The sequence below is a fragment of the Ochlerotatus camptorhynchus genome, unplaced genomic scaffold (genome assembly GCF_037179485.1).
Source record: "Ochlerotatus camptorhynchus isolate MF236.1 unplaced genomic scaffold, CSIRO-AGI_Acam_v1.1 ptg000035l, whole genome shotgun sequence".
Classification (NCBI taxonomy): domain Eukaryota; kingdom Metazoa; phylum Arthropoda; class Insecta; order Diptera; family Culicidae; genus Ochlerotatus; species Ochlerotatus camptorhynchus.
Genome location: NW_027040526.1, coordinates 1,194,531 through 1,215,169, shown reverse-complemented (window position 1 = coordinate 1,215,169; position 20,639 = coordinate 1,194,531). Strand labels below are relative to the sequence as shown.

Below are 20,639 nucleotides of genomic sequence, written 5' to 3'. Positions count from 1 at the left end.
GACATTATAGATCGGATAAGCTATCTCATAAAAAAATAGATTAAACGCGTCCATAGACCCACATACAGACATCAACAAATTTCATCTTACCGGGTTGATTTTTCATATTCAATTTGATTCTACGATGTCGTAATCAAACTGTCGAGTCAGATCGAGCAGAGATCTATCGGTTGGGAATGTTTTATACAGTAGAGATAGCTTGTGTGGATGGCTATCGGTCACAGACGGCAAGACGTGTGAAATCCGATTTTAATACCTTTGCTACGGTAGTAACAAAGGAAATAGAACTCCTTCCCCAGCCATCAAATTTTAAAAGTAGTAGAAAAGATATGAAATCATCTCGTCAGTCTTGTTGAATATTTTCGGTAAGTACTTATCTTTGGGCCCATTAACTCCCACTTTATGTCAGAGAAATCAAGTTTAATAAGTAAAAATGTGTTGCAATAACTCTGATTCTTTTACGTTACCCATGTGGAATATGATGCGGACATCATAAAAGTGACGCAAGTGGGAGGGGCGCAAATCTGACAGCTAGCCACCTGAACAGAAATCCTAAGCACGGCTTCGAACTCAACTAACTCTAACTAACTAACTAACTCTGTGCTCAGGGAGCATTTTTCAAGCCGAAAAATTCCTAGGTAAGACCGAGAATCGAACCCAGCGGCCTCCAGCATGGTTTTGCTTTATAGCTGCGCCTTTACCGACTGAGCTAAGAGAGGCCGCAACAAAGTTAAATGAGTATTCTAAATCAAGCTCATTGCTGGTCTCATTGAGAACCTGAAGATATTCCGGGAAGTTGTTCGAAATTTCACTTAGATAGTTAGAAGGGTAGTATGATTTTCCAATGTCGATGTACTGGGCAAACAAGCGAGCAGTTTAACGCTTAGCATCGGTCAATACACCGTGAATCAAAAAGCGGCCATATAGATTAACTCTGTCGATGGGTTATTACTGTTAACAAAGCAATAATAGCTCATATAAGGCTAGAAAAATCAACGAACGTTCCAAAACGCAATAAAATACTCGGCTGAATCAGGCAGAAATGTATGGAGTGCTTTATGATCGGTCGTTTCCCACTTGTCTCTATCGTGAGCTTTGTTTTGTCTTGTTTTTGTACTCTACCAGTCTGTTTATCGATGTTGGCTCAGGAACCGTATTTTACTTGCACCAAATAAGGCAAACAGAAGCTAAATGTATCAAGCATTTCATCCCAGTTCAGACAACCAACCATCAAAATTGGCGTAATTGATGCCTGTTTAAAAATAGCTCCGGGATAATTTTAGACATAACGATCAATAGAAAACCGCATTGGAAGAGGCCACCTTCCAAGCAGCTGATAAACAATGCAATTATAGATACCACCGCGTGCCAATCGTTATTCAATCGTTGCCGAACGGTTCGCTGATTTTTCCATGGCTTACACAAATGATCCGAAAGCGCCAAAGGAAACCGCGGCTAAACGTGCTAATTGAAACTTCACGAGTTTCCCCTTATTGTTGCGTCAAGAGGTTGGTGAGCGAACTATTTTGACTCAGTTAAGCAAGAACGCGTTATGTTGTCTGTGACCTTGAAACTACAGAAGCAACCGTCACTTACCGTATCAGTGAGAGCAGGTCCTTCTCGCGTACATTCAGCGAGTAGTTGGGTTTGGCAGCCATCTCGCAGAGCAGCTTCGGAAGGCACGCTTCCCGGAGGGAATTCTTCAGTTGTTCCTTGTGGGAGGCCAGGTCTACCGTCTGGCTGTTGGCGGCGGAGGCGGACAGTGTGCTGCTTACACCGCTGGTGTTGTCGCTTTCGCTACTGCTACTGCTTCTGCTGCTGCTGCTGCTACTGCTAGGGTAGGGCCGTGGAGCTAGCGGGGTTTCACTTTCGGTGGAGGCGATCTCTGTGATGGTTTGTTCCACGACGATTTGGGGAGGCGTCCGGAAATAAGTAAGAATAAAATTGATATGGGATTAGCTGTTTGACAATGTGCGTAGTAATGTCAGTAGAAATAGTAGATTAGATTTCCTTAGATTAGATGCTCGGTAAGCCTTGGAAAAATGCCCCTTTATTGCGTAGATACTCAGATGTACTGTCTTATTTGTGTATTTTTTAGAGGAGCGGAGCATTTGAAAAGCGACAACAAAGCGAAAAAAAATATCATATTTTTGAATCCACTCTCACTGAGATGTTTGAAACTTGCGTATTTGTTGTCATAGGTTATAGGATTAATATTTTTTTCCTAAAATTTGGCAATTTTTAATCTTTTTTTTAAACGTAGCAACATTCTTCAAGAATGCATTACAAATATAAGTCTCAACTGATTGAAATGCTTTGTCTCTTTCATTGACCACCCAGCATTGCCGCTAATGCAGTAGTTTGTATGCAGTGCTGAAAAATACTGCTTCTAAACATTAAGTCCGAGCGGTTGTTTGAATGAACAAATAGAAATTACTCAGCGATGCAAAACAAATCCCAAGACGGGCCACTTTTGGTGGTCCCTGTATGGGCTTCTTTTTGTTTTGAAGATGAGTCAGTATATCAGTTCGAATGTTAATCAAGTTTGTTTGAATATTTGCATAAGAGTCTTCCAGCAAGATTCGAAGGAGTGAAATGGGGAATCATTCGAATGTTAAGCATTTGTATACCTGCTGGTTCTGGTTTTCCCATACAACCAGAAGTCGTATAAAAATGTACAGACAGTATCGTAAATTGCTACAGTTTAAGTCAAAATCGCATATAAGAATGGCATACCTCGCATTATGTTTATTTTAAATCGTATAGAATGCAAATTACCAACCTATATGCGATTACTCATTTTTCCGTCGTACTGTATCACAAACTAAACCGGATTACAACGTAAGACTTTTCAAAATGAATTTATTATTACAGATTACATCATATACGATGTTTAAAATTAAATTAAAATATGCACGTTTATGGCCTCCACTTTTGTACGTTTAAGCCATTTATTTGCATTCTATACGAATTGCTTGTTTGTATATATGTTTGTATATCACGAAAACAATTCTGAATATACGTGCATTCTGGTTGTCTGGGTTGTGTTGGCTAATTACGAATTTCATTTAGGGTAGACTAAGAATTTAATTAAGGAAATAATTCGCCTATAACAGTAAGTTTTTGTCCAGGATTTTTAGAACCACAAAAAATACCCGTACACATGGAATAGACAACTTTATTAATAGATAGATTTCTGAAATCTTGGCTTGTGATTGCTAAATTATGTATTGATTTATCGGTATTGGTTTGGATTTTGTTTGTAAAGTCCGTATGACATTTGAACAAAACTATAGCCAAGATTGATTTGTAGTGACTGCAGCATTGTCACGTTGCATGGTAATCTAGTCGCATAGGAGTATTGATGATGATGATGATGATGATGATAATTGTCTATCACTCATTGTAGCACGGAAACTAAGTCCGATAGCAGTGGGTGCTCCTCACTGTTCGATTTGATCAAGCTTAATAACCTCTGATTGTCCTGATTGTTTGGTGGATCGATAGGTATATTCAGTAGACTGATGCAAATTTTGAAATTTTCGCTCCACAGTGTTTAAACGGTTCCAAATCGGGTCTTGATTAGCCTCCGAAAGTTTAAACTCATTTGATAATAAACTGACTTGGCACAAACCATTTGAAGGTTATATGGAAATCACTATGGGAAAACAAAACTTTTTGTTCATTGTTTTATAGCCTTTTTACATATTGTACTGTTAAAAAAATTCTATTGCTATTCTTATGGGAATTTTTATAAGTTACAACTTTGCAGAACATCATTTTTCAGCCAATCGTCAAATTAAATAGTTATTAATTGTTTAAGAGATTGATAATATTATGGTGAGATTAATCAACTTTATTGTAGGCTACACTGTATTCTGCAGTGTGACATAGTAGCCATGATTTTTTGTCTCTATTCTACGCGCCATAAACACCAATGTTGCCTGCTGAACAGTTGATTGAGCATAATCATAAGACATCAGTGACTTGAATCATTAATAATTTTTGTTTCTTACATTTGAACGAAAAATAGTCTCCAACAAAGTTGTAGTTGAGAAAATTTTCAACAAGCTCAGCAATCATTTTTCAAAGTAGAGTGAACTGGTGAATTTTGAGATAAGTATGAACCGAAATTATGGTTTCTCCATAGTAATTCAGATACAAACTTCAAATGGTTTGTACCAAGTCAGTTTTTCACCAAATGAGTTCAAATTTTGGGAGGCTAATCAGTGTCCAATTAGCAACCGTTTGAGCATTGTGGAGCAAAAATTTCAAATTTTGCATCAGTCTAATATTCACCTATACGCCTCCACGGGATGGTACAGAATCTTCTTCCAACATACAATTGTCATAAAACGAGCCGTCCAACAGAAGGGTACAAACAGGGAGTTGACAATGATACTCTCCCCATCCAAATTGCTTCAATCAGGTGCTTTGATGGTCCCTTCCAATCTCAGCATTGTTTTGTATATATGAGCAATAATAAAAAAAATTAAATGTAAAACGATCTCACCAACTTTCGCTGATTCTTCACCCTTCTGTCCAATATTCCAGCCTAATTGTAAACTCGTTGTCCATCTTTGCATCACTGCTAGTCACTACTAACCTCTCGAAAATCTCCCATGTTATTTCTGACATGCTTGGCATGCACAGTTGTACACACCAACAGCTCATTTGGTAACAACTTTTCACTCAGATGTTGAACTTTTTTTTCAATAAAGTAATTGATAGATTAGGCTCATAGTTTACTATATACATGCGAAGATTAGGTAAAGCTTAACATTTGAATCAACACTAATCAATTTAATACTTAAATTCCGAGATGTGTAGTGAGCATTACTCACCTCATTTTTACAACGCAAAAACAAATACAGTTTACTACTAGCATTGAAATCTACTTTTTTTTATATCTATAACAAGCTTACACTTTATTCTATCTACTGCTTCAAAAAGAACTATGTTCCGTCAACTATGTGCAAAGTTAGTATGCCAAGCATGATTTCTGATGTGTTCTACGATATTTCGACGTCCATTATTTTAGTATGATGATCTTGAGTTCCAAGTTGCGTCTTATAAAACCGTATCACCAATTCGGAAAATGGATAGTGTCTCTGGCAATTTTCTAAACGAGCATCACTCTATTTTCGTATCGCATGTGCTCCATTTTGCAGCTCTTCTTTCACTTTTACTTTGATGACTCCATGGTACCGGAAAAGATATAGATATATATGTACATTATTAGCAATGATGTGATATAACCACAACGGGATGGCCGTTCAGAATGGTTCTACGGAATTGAAATGAGGGAACATTTCAATTTATTAAGATTAAAGTATTTCAATGAAACATTACTTTTGTTCACTAACAATTAACACATTTTTCAATATGTTATCGTAACTAATTTCTGGAAGCATTTACTTGTGGACGGCAGAAAACAGAAGATGTCAAATTTTGTCAAAAAATACATGATTCGGCAAGCAATTTGCTCATGTGGAAAGCGGACACTCCATTCGTGACAACTGGGACAATCAATGGGCATTTATACTTTAAGGAATGCCTCCAAAAGCGTTTACTTTGACTTCTGAGGTCACACAATGGTCCTACAACAGACAAACAGACGAAACTCTTCATTGTGTATCTTCGTTCATGCATTTAACGGTTGATTTGAATATTATCAGTTCCGCGAACTACTCGCCGCAGCGCTGGCATCGGATCACTTTGACGTTTCTATATATTCTATAGAAATTTCATGCAATATTGTGTACGAGTTAGCGAACAAGCTTGTTTTCCGCGAGAAGCCAGCTAGATGTCGTTACTGAGGTTATATGTTTTGAAATACTATGTTTTCAAGAACAAGTTTTTCAAAGAGTTACGTCTGTTTGTCTGTGGTCCTACGCTTTTCTGGCCGGATTTAGCATCGTGACATTACTCGAAAGATGTTTTGGAGCGGCACAAGGCTAAGGAGGTCAATTTCGTGCCGAAGCCTCTCAACCCCCGAACACACGGGAACTGCAGCCAATTGAGAAGTACTGGGCCATCATGAAGCAGACACTTCAGAGACACCCTAAGGAAGTGAAATCAGAGGTAGATATGAAGAAAACATAGATTCCACACACAAAAAAGTTTGTCCAAGAATTGTACAAGATCTTATGAGAGAAAAGTACGTGCATTTGGATATGACAATTAAATTGAATAAAATGAACATGGGAAAAGCTGAATACTTTGTTTTCTTTTATTCCCTGAAAGTTTAAGGTTGATCGGTTGAATGGGTGAATTTGCCGAATCTTTTATTGTGATGCAATTTGATTCCGTACACCCTTTATGTTGTATAACCACCACACCACTTTAACATAGAAATGGCACCCTAATGACAAAATAAAATAGATATCGAATAGGTCTAATATTTTGTGATAAGGAACAAAACTACCAATCCCAAGTAACATTTTAAGTTTTATGAAATACTACAAAGCAACTATAAAACAACATTCAAGGCTATTTTGTCATTAATGCATCCACCAAAACCTCATTAAGATTTGAATATGTCTAGTTGGCCCACCCTGAAGAAGGTTCTGAAGGGTGTATTCTCGAAGCTCTTCAAGATTGGTTGTATGACGAACGCATTGAGAACCATTTGAAAGCTACAATAAAAGCTATTTAGCAACAATAAAAACCCTTTCCGAGCCATTTCCCCTAGCCGCATGCTGAATCCACTAGGAAAGCATCAATTAAGATAGAAAAGGATTTATGAATCCGGTCTTATCAAAATAATTCAAATATAAACTGATGGTATAAAAATCTTGTTGAATATCCAAATTTATTACAATAGTTCTTATTAAGTGGCCTAGTTTTAAGTGCCATATTAAATTTTATGTGAAATGTACGTGAAAACATCGAAAAAATTAAGTCCACCCTCGTAAAACGTCGATTTGAACAATTATTTAACATTGAAAAAAAATAATATATTCTTCAGATCGAGCTTGCCGAGATTTTTTATTATTTTCGCATTTAAATGTTTGCTCATTGTTAAATTTACCAAAATATTGCTATATCTAAGGAAATATTGATTGAAAATCGAAGATTGTAAAAAAACAAGCAAACTAATTGCAGCATGGCGGTGGCATAAAAGTTGATTTGCATGGGTCATATGTGAAAAAGTTGTTTTGCTTTCAAAAATTCCTTAACAAATTCATAAGGTTTTAAAATGGCTTTTTTGAAGAAAACTTGCAGGCTGAATTGTATTTATCTAAAGCTATTTTGCTTGATCCTAACCCGTTCAGATTTATGGCTGCATTTATGGAGGCAAAGTTGCCTGCAAACGGTTAAACGTCAAAGTTTGTTTATCTTTCGATAGTTGCGCTTTGAGATCCAGGATTCTTCCAGACGGTTTTCTCCCGATGGATTGGGAGCAGTTACTCAGATAGTTTGCGATACTGTTTTACAAAATTTCGCATTTCGAACAGCTGGAAGCGCAATCGTTCCCGAAAAAGATCCCCTTCTTCCAGATGGTTACAGAAGTGCGCCATCCAATAATGCAGAGATGTACGGTTGAATGAAATTTTCGAAGAGTCTTTCGCCGAATAAAATCGCTGCTTTGGAACGGAAACCAGCTGATCTCCGCTAACTAACTGTATCAGTGGTTTGCTGTCGGTTGTTATTTCGATTGTCATCGCAAGATCTGGAGAAGGCTGGTATATTTTTCAACTTTAGACAATGTTTTATGAGTTCGAGGGCCACGCACACTTTACTCTTCTCCGACAGATGGTCAGTCGTTGGTGGTGTGCTGGTTCTTCTAAAGAAGTAAATTTATCTGAAATTGACTTGATTTTTTCATCCTACTTCGTCTATCGTTCGAGATTTCCTTGTCATAAATTTGGCTTGTATTAACTATGAGGAACCATCTTTTAAGCTCAATTTGTAAACAAAGTAATTGGGGAGTTAATGATGCTTTTTAAAAAGGCTAAAAAGCAACAATATATGTTTTTTTCTCTAGTGCAAAACCTTATTGTTTTATGGTTGCTTCTATAATGATAGAACACTTTTATAAAGTATTTTATCATGACATTAATAAACAATTGCTAATGACGTTTATGCTTGAATTACAAAACAGTTTTAAGGGGGATTGATAACTGTTTTAAATTTACTTTCAAAACAAGACAGTTTATGACTTTCTTGCCAGACTATAAAAGGTTTTTAAAGCAGCAAAAAGCTGAATTACTAAGCAGGAATGTTTTACACTTTAAAATGCTATATTCAAACTAAATGGATTGGTCATTGCCGTTATAAAACCATCATAAATCAGAGTGGATGCTAAATGGTTACTGAATTGTTACTTGGGATGTTTACGAAATTCTGAGAACCATTATATCACTTTGCTATAGAATGGCTACTAATGGATTTAAGAAATTCATGGGCTTGAAGAAAATATTAATGATTCTGGAATTTCATGGCATTATCTTGAGGTTTTCTGAAGAATTTTTGAGGCGAACTTAAAGGCAATTCTAAATGGTATTCTAAGTGAGTTCGGCATGGAATTTCATTTAAGTTTTGAGGAGAACTTCCAGTGAAATCTATGGAATGCTTCCAAAATAATTCTGAGGGCCTTTTGATTCCTTTAAGGAGATTTCCAAGGAAGTTGTGACAAGAACATCATGTGTTAGCATAATTACTAAGCCAATGAAGAGTGGATTTTCTAATACCCGTATCTGGTTTTATCAACAAAGATTGAAACGTCAATTTATTGCAACTCTTAGCTCGTTCACACAAACTTACTCCATCATAATGTTGAGGGAAACTTTACGTTACCTGATGATGATGTTAGCTTGTGTATGTGAGCTGAGAGTTTCATCAAATTGTCGTTTGTATATTTGTTTACAAACGCAAACACGACTATTTGAAAATTCACTCACTAGAAATGTGAGAATAATTCCAACTGAATTCTGAGAGCATTTCAATTGAATTCGCAGAAGAAATTCAACGGGAGATCGAAGCATGATCCCACGGGAGAAGAGCAGAAGACTAGATGAATGTTTAGGAATATTGACTAGAAATTGTGAGGAAGGTTGCGGGTGAATTTTAAGGAGATTTTTTAAAGAAATCCGAATAGAATCCCAAGAGAGTTCTGGCTATAATTTCGAGAGAATCATGATGAGAACTCGATAGAAGTTATTAAGGATACAATCAAATTAAATTTAAGGTGTATTCCATAGGAATTATGAGAAGATTTTCAAGGAAATTCTTAAGAGAACCTGAGCGGAATTCCATGGAGCATTCCAATGCAACTCCAATGAGAATTTCAAAGTAACCAAAAGTGAAATTCCATGAAAATTCGAGATTGAGCGATGTAGCTAACATGACGATAAGAATTACATCAGGTGCTTTCTGTTCACCTAGGTCGAGAAAATGCAGCCATGTCTCATTAATGTTGCCACTCGACTCCGTTCTCATAGTTTCCCCAACAAAGTTGTCGAACTATTAATTTAAAGAAATTTTGCAGAAGACTCCAAATTTCTATAACCTAGCCCCAAATAAATACCGTATGCGTGATAATGTTGGCGTCATCGTACAAATAAGGTTCCCGTTTCACCTGTTCATACAATGCCTTGGTTTTCTTTGCATGCACGTAACCTATAGCTCATACCGTAGTAGGCTGTGTATAAAAGAAAATGATTTACTTAGTTGGACAGTTGCACCATGACGAAGTGGCAGCGTATTCGTGATTTGTGACACGCGCAAATGTCGCAAAAAGACATTTCAATCGCCGTGGGAGTGTCCCGGTGGACCGTCAAAAGGGTTTTAGACCGAGAAAAGAAAGGACAACTCGGTCAGCTCGGGTTCCGAGAGTTATCGCTGCTATCAAATCGGGTGAATCCAGTGCGTTCAATAAGGAAAATGGCAAAGGAACATGGGATCAGTGACTTCGGCACGGAAGATCGTAAAGGAAGATTGCGGGGCGAAGTCGAGGGCACGGAAAAAAAACTCACATGATTACCAACCGCATCCGGGAGCTACAAGTCGAACGATGCAAGAAAATCTTGAACTTCCTTTAGCGAAAAAAAATCCGGTAATCCTGTTCACCGACGAGAGCATGTTTACCGTCGATCCCGTATCAAATTCCAGAACCGGCCGGTATATTAGTTCTCTTCCGGTAAAAGACGTGCCCGACGAGCACAAGAACGTGTATCGTATCTGACCAAGCATCCTGCTAGCGTTATGGTGTTTGGATTGGTAGCTTCCGATGGCAAAAAAAATGGACCCGGTGTTCATTCCAGAAGGTGACAAGGTCAACAAGGAGGTCTACATCGCGATTTTAAGTAAGTATGTTCTTCCGTGGATCAAAGCACAGTACGGGGCTCCGTGCCACACCACGAACCGCACTCAGAAGTGGTTGCATGAACATCTTCCGTTCTGGGCAAAGGATATGTGGCTGCCATCCAGCCTCGATCCTAATCCACTGGATTACTCAATATGGCGCGTCATGAAGGCCAAGGCCTGTTCTAAACGCCACCCGAGTACAGCAAGCCTCAGACAAACATTGACCTGTACCTGGAGAGAAATGGATCCAGACTACATTATTAGAACCTGCCGTAATTGCAGCAAGTGGAAACTCGATCGATGATTAACATAGTTTAAGAAACTGAGAAACATCCCCCCTTTGAATAAATAAAAAAAAAAACTCGAAAGCGAAATTTTTGAGAATTTTTTTTAATTTTGACATTGCTCAAGGGTGCGAACATTATCACGCATGCGGTATAATTGGTTTTCTCCTAGGAATGCCTTAAAGTTAGTTGTTTGAGTTATTTGGTATTTTATTCATATTTGATCTATCCAATATGTTCTAGAATGTTTTAGATAACATCAAAATAAATATCTTTTATGAAGACATCAACTATTTTTGATGACACCAATGTGATGTACAGTAAATTCAATGTAAAATAAGTCTAAATTTACTGTTTATTTTTTTTTTCAAAAATGTGTGTTTTTTGTGAATTCTTAACGTTTATAAATTGCTCATAGTTATGCATAATCGAATACAACATTAAATCGGGAATCACTGCGTAAATCTTCTATAACGCTACTTTATAAATCGCCATTATATAGAATTTTGGTATGTTAAGAACAATTTCTTAAAAGTAATAGTCTTACAACTTTGTCCAAAACATGAACCGATTGTAGCAAAAAAATAAAAAAAGTTAGTATTTGTATGAGTAATACCATCCTTATAAAAAATCTGGTGACTATTTTAATCACTGTGGAATTACATTTAAAGCAACTTTTTAGAACACATCTAACCTTAAACGTCAAAAAAGGTGAGAAGAAAATTTTTCGTCTTTCTTTTAGAACGGCTCCACTGTGAGACCGTCCCCACAAATTCCGTTTGTTTTTTTTTAATAAATTTTAAGAGATAGAGTAAATGACGGTTTCAGCGAATCCTTATTCTATTATCGTCTGGGGGTAAACAAAGTTCGTTAGAGCTTAATTTTGGCATGTGGATACATTGTGTTTGAGAGCATCTATTGGCCAAATTTGAGTGCTCTAGGACTTAGTTTACCCCCTGATGATAAAAGGTTAAGGTAATACCGAAGCCAACATTTACTCTATTTTACTTTTATTACTTTTGCCCATTCCATACATATGTTGAAAAACGGGTTCCAATTCAAACCGAGCTCCAATCATGTTCAAAAATACAAAATCAACTCAAATAATAATTACTATTTTTAATTTATCTATTTTTTTTATTGTTCACAAGGTAATAAACCTTGAATTATTGTGACAATATGATTTTAAGATACCGATTACAAAATAAGATACGGAAAGATAATAAAACCAGAAATCATCAAAACCGGAAGGCCATAGTTTTGATCATATATTTATGTAATACTTGAGAGTATAAATATATAATCGTGTATCAGTGCATCACTGTTGGACCATTGATTGCAGATTATTTTACTTTAAATCAAATAATTTCTTAAATAAATTACTTTTTCTTCTGCTTATTCGCATTTAAAGGTTATTGCTTATCGCATATCAGCTTATTGCGTGCTCTCAACATGGTGTTCTAGATGCACTTCCACAGTTGTTAATTAAGAGCTTTCGATGCCTGTACCATTTTTGCATTAGTATATTTGTGTGGCAAGTCCAATCATACTTCTATGCCCAGGAAAGTCGAGAAATTTTCCAAACCGAAAAATTCCTAAACCAGACCGGGAATCAAACCCAGCCCAGCATGGTCTTGCTTCATACACTTCCTAAATTAATATCTGGTAATACAATTTTTTATACTCAAGCATACAGACACAAAGGAATTTTACTATTAAAGTATAGGTTTTTCTTCCACAGAAAATGACCTTCCAGTAACGAACACTGACTACTTTCAGTGCAATCTTTCCAATCCCAACTAAATCTTCCGATGTCTATCTTCTTTCATTTTGTGACCTTCAGCTTCCCTTCACTTACCATTCTCCCGACTGGATCTGGCTGTGGCTTCCATGTGAGCACTTGCACTTCCGAAACCGGTCGACAGCCCCGATAGCAGTGACTTATCTTTCGGATCTTTCTTTGCCCCTCCATAGCCGAGCAGATCGCCGAATATGATGACAGCAAAAGCCATTGCAAAAATAATTCTAAACCGCCAGGCAACTTCCATGGTTTCCGCCCTCTCAATCTAACACGCGATCACTAGATTCGGATATCTCCAATGATTTCTATGAATTAATGCAATCTCGTAGTCGGCTGTAATGAACACTTTTCGCTTGAACTCCTTGATCTCGATACCTCTCCAACTGATCTAGATCGGATTGCTCTTGAGCACACAACGTCTCACTTAAACCGGAGAACTGAGCCAGCCTTCGTTGCGCTACAATCACCGATCCATGGCAGTTCGGTTCAACAAAACTGGATTCAATTTCCTTCACACATTCACACGAAATCGGTTCACCTTGCTCTACGTTCCAACAAGTGCAACTGTTCACTATCTAATTGCTCACTTCGATTCTTCTTGCACCGTGAAACAAACTAAAAGAAAGACGATCGAAAAAAAAAAACCTTCACTACCGAAGATGATGCTGCATGTACCTGGTTCGGATTGCGTCAGGTAGTGAGATGCTGTTCTTTTGAGACAAACAATCGTACAGATCGATGACCGAAGTGGCGAGAGCTGGCCGCGATCATCTAACAACAACAACAGCAACAACAAAACAACATGCAAGTACAAAGCAAGGAACTAACCGGCTTTAAGGCACAACTGAAGTCAACGAAGTTTAAAAAGCAACTGAAGCTGTAGCCGTTTGATTTGTTGATTCTGTTTTTCGCCTTCTGGTTACCTACCTGTGATATCTGCAAAAAGCAGCCGAGCACAATGCTGTTGCTGCTGAGGAAGAGAGGAGTTGTTGTTTTGCTCGCTCTCTCGTTGGAGGATCGTTGAGCTGCGATCACTTCTCGAGTTCATTCAAATTGTAGTAGCTTTTGCTATCCGAATGGAGAGGCTATGAATTTTTATGGAATGAATGAAACTAAGCTTAACGCATCTAGTGCGGATTTGAGAGCGTTATTGCAAAAGTGTTCATTCGATTTTGTTTTTATTATGATTGATTCAATTAATCACATAGTGGAGTAATTTACTATAAATTTTACGATCAAAAGGTAAACAATTGCAAATTGTTGCTCTATGGTCAAACAAGAGTGGTGGGAAAAATCGTTTTAGACTGCTTGATTGACGTGATTTATTCGTAATGGAAGGTTACAAGAGAATTCGGAAATTTTTTGGCAAAGCAATAGGGTAAAATAATAAGGGGTGTCTTCGATAAAAAAGGGCCACTCAAATCATTCTTCAGAAATCAAACATTGAATTATTATTATTTTTCCTTCCTTGCATCAGATTCTGAACAATCTCCGGACCGACATTTTTTTTTCTGCACTTTCTTCGAGGTTTTCATGATACAGAGGCAGATAAAAAGTTCGACCCAATCGCCCATTTAGGGCCTATCGAGCAGAAAAAATCAAACAATGAGTCAAGTATAAAGGGTGTATTCGATAAAAATGACACACACATATGTATAATAGGATGTTTTTATTATTTATTCACGAAAATTAAACCGACTATAGGATTTAGCCATATATATACATTTCATATAGCCATATGAATGGAAAGAGACGCTCGTACTCTTCCGTGTAAATCGCACCGTTGATTGTTCCGAAAGTGATGAAGGGAGTGCTTATTTCACCACATCCGTAAATCACCTGCCGGATCAGGAACTTCTTTGCATATTTCGATAATTTCTTCATTAGAACATCCTCCGGAACATCAAACGTAGCCTCGGCAACGAAATATTCTTGCCCAGGAAGTTGACGGAAGTCGGCCTTGACGTAAGTTTCGTGATCCACCACGATGGAACACGATTTGGTGAGCAACTTCGTGTAAAGTTTCCGGGCGCGCATTTTCGCAGTGAAGTTTTGCTTTGCATTCCAGTTTGGGGCTTCTTGCTCCCTGTAAATATGTAAGCCAGCACGTTTCATGGTTTTCTGTACAAAACCAACTGACACCTTGGACTTTTTAGCGACATCTCGAATTGACATGTTTGGACGGTTCTTGAACTGTTGCACCACTTTCTTGGCTATTTTACACTTTTACGACCACTAACTACCTTCCTTTGGGCACTCAGATGCTCCTTGAAGGTTCTTATCACACGAGACACAGTTGTATTTGCAATTCCAAGCCTTTTAGCGATCCATCGGTGGGACGCCTCTGGATTTTGATTGTAAGTGCACACAATTTTTTCACGGTTAATTTCTTGTTTTGACGACATGACTGGAACTACTGCATGAATAACTATGAAACTAGACAGATGTGAACAATACACTAGGAATACGATTTACTCAAATGTTCAGTTCAAATGGAATGGAAAGATGGATTTGGTCGGAGCGCTTCTTCTTGTGTTTTTGAGAAAAATGGGTGTTAACATTCATTCCGTTCGTTCTTATAGACTTTGTTTGGTTGCGTTTGATTTAATGTATTGTACCAAACATAAACTGGCTAGCCTTTACTCTCACCATACATACCATCGGGAGAAGTCATTGTTTACAAAAGCTGTTACGCCCTAATTCCAGCTCAATCTAGATTTGATTTCTTCCGGAAAATTTCTAGACATGTTTTTTAATAACTCTCATGGCTTTGTAATTGAGTACTCTTGAAATTTTCTTGAGTATTTTGAAGCAGGGTGCCTTCTATTCATTTTGGCTAAAAAAACGTTTTATGAAATTATGGAACAATAAGATATTATGATAATATTTTGTTTGTGTAAACATAAAGGAAATATTGTAAAGTTTGTGTTTGACTCATAATACCAGCCAATTTTGCTACATGAGATTCTCTATAAGCGATTTTGTCATTTATCTCACCCACTATTCACTCTTCACGCTTCGCGAAGAGGCGATCAGAAAATCGCTCATTGTGACTCTGTCGAAGCTAAATTTTCAGGTTTTATGTGTCAAACACAAACTTTACAATCTTTTCTTGTTACTTACACATACAAAATATCATCATAATATCTTATTATTCCATAATTTCATAAAACATTTTTTTAGTCAAAATGAATGGAAGGCACCCTGTTTTGAAGTATGATATATTTTTAGATAATTTGCATCGCAGTGACCGATTGCTAGTGTTGTTTTTTGTTGTTGTATGTTCCGTCGATTCGTTAGTTAACGTCGGGTATTAACATACTTTATTACTTGTTTCAATCGTTTTCAATTGGAATGAAAAGCGAAACCATGTTAATGGGTAAGTATTTGACTTATAGGGGAAATGACGGCTTCGGCATGACAGACTATTTTCGGCAACCCAAATTGAAACACTATTTTCACTGGATTTTCTTACGAAAACACTTCGCTGAATGCATGCAAACGATTCTTTATGCTTTCAGCTTCAATTTGACTATATTTTTACCACTGAGAAAAAGCAATCTAGCAGGGTTTTCTTGAAATGAAACACACGCACTACAAATTGTAGCTGAGTTCGAGTTGCCGATAATAGAACAGCAGATTTACATGCAGTTCAAATGGAACGGTTGCCGAAGAAAAACTGGTTGCCGACAATACTCGCTCTCACTAGAAAAGATTGGAGCTTTGTAAAAGCGTTTCAAAACAGTTTTTGACAACTCTTTCGACTGAAATTCTTAGAGCAGCTGGCAGCAAAAGATTGTAAACAAACCAATACTGCATATGTGTGCGTTCCATAGAGAAAAAGGCTATAGAAAGAAGGTCGCTGCTTAGGTTGCCGAGAATACGTAAATTCCCCTACTTATCGAATAATTTATTTATTTTTTTCAATAAACCTGCTGGCCATAAATATAACGGTTTTTTTTCACTTTAATTTTGTTTGGCGAGTAAAATAGGAAAATATATTTCGTTATATTTTTATAACAGTATGAAAAACCAACCATCACACCGGTCCAAGGAGTTCAAACAAAGTGTCAAGAAGGAGCTCCGAAAAAAAAATCCCCTACGGAACCCCCGACGTTTTTTTGTTTGCGTCGAAGTCACGGAGAAGCGACCCATAAGTGCTTATCCTGGAAACTCCTTTAGTGACATTTTATATTAGCTTTATCTGATCTGATATGAAAATATGACCATTTCAAACAGATCACAGATTCAGGCAGGAAATCCTCCCAGATGAAAAGGAATCACCATGAATCAAGGTGTATTCAAGGAGAGGCAACCTGTTATTTCAGTTGAAAAGTATCATCAGTACGAGGTGGAGAAAGCGGTCAAGGACTTGGTGGATATCATCCTGATTTAAGCAAGAAAGGTGGACCAGCTCAATGCTCATGGATTCATTTCGTTAGTTCGGCTGGCTCTGATTTTGTTAAATATTAGATCTCGAGTTTTTACACATTGAGGATGAATGTTAGTCCCAAACATCATCTCTTGGTTCTCTGTGTAAATGAGGTTGATCTGGCAATAACAGAGCAGCAACCGTGGGCGGGCCTCATAGCCTAGTCAGTAAGGGCACGGTATTATCAAGCCGGAGGCGGCGGGTTCGATTAACGTCCAGTCGAGGGAATCTTTCGGGTGGGAAATTTTCTCGACTTTCCTGGGCATAGAGTATCATTATGCTTGCCACACAATATACAAATTCATGCATTGGTATTTCAGCGAGTCCGCATCGTGCTCTCTTGCCGTGCGGATCTATTTGCTTTTTGATGAAGGAAGTGTTACTACTACCTAAAGCTACAACAAATTTAAACAGCACTTTTCAGTGCTCAACCTGTAAAATTTCTACCTTGTTCAACTTTATTCCTCTTTGATCCTTGTTTGGACCCTACCCGAGGTAATCCTTCTTGGATATCGATTGGAAAAATTCCTCTTTGATCCTTCAGATTCTTATAGTAATCTGCTTGGAAGTCGATTTGGATAAAAATTTACTGCCGCCATGGCGCCTAAACGCAAAAGAAAGGGGCAAACTCTTGACCCCCCTTCTGAAGAAATTAATTTGAGTAATCAATTTGATTTGCTCACGGATGATGAGAATGAACCATTCTAGTAAACTTTCCCGGCTTAATGCCAAGAAGGAAAAGATTCCCCCTATTGTGATAACCACTTCCGATTTCCATGCTCTTCGCATGGAACTTTTGAACTTCGTGAAAGTTAAGTTTTCTCTACAAATTGGACGTCGGGGTGAATGCCGTGTATTGGCTGAAACCTTGGACGGATTTAAATGTCTTCTCAAGTATCTTACTGAGAAGAATCACCATTTTTTTTACTTACGACACCAAAACTGAACGTGAGTTCAAGGTTGTCATGAAAGGACTGCCCAGTGGTGAATCCCTGGATCAGATCAAAGATGAACTGGCAAAATTACTTGGAGTTGTGCCACTCCAAGTAATCAAAATGAAAATGAAATCCCGTCCTGGCGATTCGCGCAACGGGATTTCTAATGATTTTTATTTAGTTCACTTCAAGTCTAGTGAACTAAACAACCTTAAGGCCTTAGAAAAAGCTAGCCTTATGCTCCATGTCCGAGTGAAGTGGGAACACTTCAGGAAGACTGGAGGAAATTTCCAAAACCTCACTCAGTGCCGTAAGTGCCAGGGATAAGGTCACGGAACTAAAAATTGCTACATGCCAGCTAAATGCATGAATTGTGGTGATTCCTCTCACGCAAAGGACGACTGTCCTGTGAAGGAAGATCCTAAGAAATTTAAATGTTCAAATTGTGGTGAAAACCACAAATCCAATTTTTGGGAATGTAAGACTCGCAAAGCGATCCTACAATCTCGTTCTAACCGACAGGTAAGAAACGCTCCACGTTTCCAACCAGGTACAAATTCCTCTGCTGTTAACAACGGTCAGCGAGGAACAAATTCTACATTCGTACCCGTAGGTACAAATATCACCCCTGCTTCAAATTTTTCATCTGTACCTACTCCCCTCGCTGCTAACAATGTTCAGCGAGTTAATGGAGCTACCTATGCTGCTTTTGCTACGGGTAGAAATCAAAATACTAACCAAAGTAATTCTAACGGAAATTTTGACAATTTTGACTTAGGAAGCATTACTGCCCCTAAAATGGAATTTTTACAGAAATCATTAATTGACATGATTTCTGATATGCTTAAATCTAACTCCATGTTTGATGCTATTCAAACTGGAGTAAAATTTGCAAATAATATTGTCATGACTTTAAAATTCAGTAATGGATTTTAAAGCATTAAATATTGTAAATTGGAATGCTCGATCTCTTAAAGATAATGAAGACGAGTTATTTAACTTTTTGAGAGTTCATAACGTGCATATTGCCGTTATAACTGAAACGTTCCTTAAACCTGACCATAAGGTTAAGAAGGACGCAAATTACTTGATTTATAGAAATGATCGTCTTGATGGACCCTGTGGTGGCGTTGCCATCATTATTCATAGACGAATCAAACATAAAATTCTTTCTTCATTTGAAACCAAAGTTTTTGAAACTTTGGGAGTTTCTGTTGAAACAAAATTTGGACAACTTACGTTTATAGCTGCCTATTTGCCATTCCAATGCGTAGGCCAGAAAAAGAATTTTCTCAAGGGTGACCTCCAGAAACTTACCCGTCATAGGTCTAAATTCTTCATTTTTGGTGATTTTAATGCAAAACACCGCTCATGGAATAATGCTCAAAGCAATTCCAATGGCAATATTCTGTTTGATGATTGTTCTGCAGGTTATTACGCTATTCAATATCCAAACAGCCCAACATGCTTTTCTTCTGCAAGAAATCCCTCCACTATTGATTTGGTCTTAACTGATTCATGTCAACTTTGTAGCCAACTGGTTACCCATGCTGACTTCGGCTCTGATCACCTTCCAGTAACTTTTGAAATATCCCAAGAAATAATTTCTAATCCCAACAGCTCTACTTTCAATTACCATAGGGCTGATTGGGAGCAATATCGAACATTTATGGAATATAACTTCGATGCAAACATTCCTTTGCAAACCAAAGATGAAATTAATTATGCTCTTGAATCTCTGACTACTTCTATAGTTGAAGCAAGAGCTGCCTCAGTACCAAAATGCGAGGTTAAATTCGATTCAATTATAATAGACGACGATCTCCAGCTCTTGATCCGTCTAAAAAATGTCCGTAGGAGACAATATCAAAGAACACGCGATCCTGCCATGAAGGTTATCTGGCGGGATTTGCAAAAACAAATTAAAAAGCAATTCTCTGCCCTGAGGAACAAAACTTTTGAAAATAATATTTCTAAATTAGACCCGAGTTCCAAACCGTTTTGGAAACTCACAAAAATTTTGAAAAAACCTCAAAAGCCTATTCCAGCGCTTAAAGAAGGTGGTAAAATTTTGATCACACATTTGGAAAAAGCTCAGAAACGTGCTAAGCAATTCGAGAGTTCCCATAATTTCAGTTTGGGTCTTACTAGTCCTATTGAGAATTAGGTTGCTGGGGATTTTCTGAATATTTTCTCTCGGGAAAATATTTTTGATGATTCCTGGGGGACTGATTTGGACGAAGTAAGGTCTATAACTAAAAAGTTTCATAATATGAAAGCTCCAGGTGATGATGGAATTTTCTATATCCTCATCAAAAAACTCCCAGAGAGTACCTTGTCTTTCTTGGTAACATTATTTAACAGATGTTTCCATTTGGCATACTTTCCGGATAAATGGAAAAATGCAAAAGTTGTTCCAATTTTGAAGCCGGATAAAAATCCAGCTGAAGCTTCTAGCTACCGCCCAATAAGTTTGCTTTCTTCAATAAGTAAACTTTTTGAAAAGATAATTTTGAATAGAATGATGCTTCACATCAATACGAACTCAATTTTTGCAGATGAGCAGTTTGGATTTCGCCATGGGCATTCAACTACTCATCAACTCTTAAGAGTTACCAATTTTATTCGTTCAAACAAATCGGAAGGCCACTCAACTGGAGTTGCTCTTCTAGACATAGAAAAATCATTCGACAGTGTTTGGCATGAAGGTTTGATTGCTAAATTGAAAAAGTTTGGTTTCCACTTTATATTATGAAATTAGTTCAAAATTATTTAACTGACAGAACTCTGCAGGTAAATTATCAAAATTCCAAATCTAATCGACTACCTGTTAGAGCAGGAGTTCCTCAGGGTAGCATTCTTGGGCCTATATTGTA

The 20,639-nt window shown here is 37.5% G+C and overlaps 2 protein-coding genes across 3 annotated transcripts in view; one reads left to right on the top strand and one right to left on the bottom strand.

The window, feature by feature from the left end:
* The window catches only part of geko, a 47,847-nt gene extending 34,670 nt beyond the window's left edge, over positions 1-13,177 (bottom strand). The window contains exons 1-2 of the mRNA XM_065231979.1: positions 12,454-13,177; positions 1,597-1,885 (exon numbers count right to left, since the gene is read on the bottom strand). Coding sequence (XP_065088051.1) covers positions 1,597-1,885; positions 12,454-12,643 — 479 coding nt within the window. The 5' untranslated portion in view covers positions 12,644-13,177. The remainder of the gene's footprint in view (positions 1-1,596; positions 1,886-12,453) is intronic.
* SP2353 overlaps positions 1-20,639 on the top strand; it is a 741,117-nt gene that overhangs the window by 333,029 nt on the left and 387,449 nt on the right. The gene's annotated exons all lie outside the window — the stretch shown is intronic.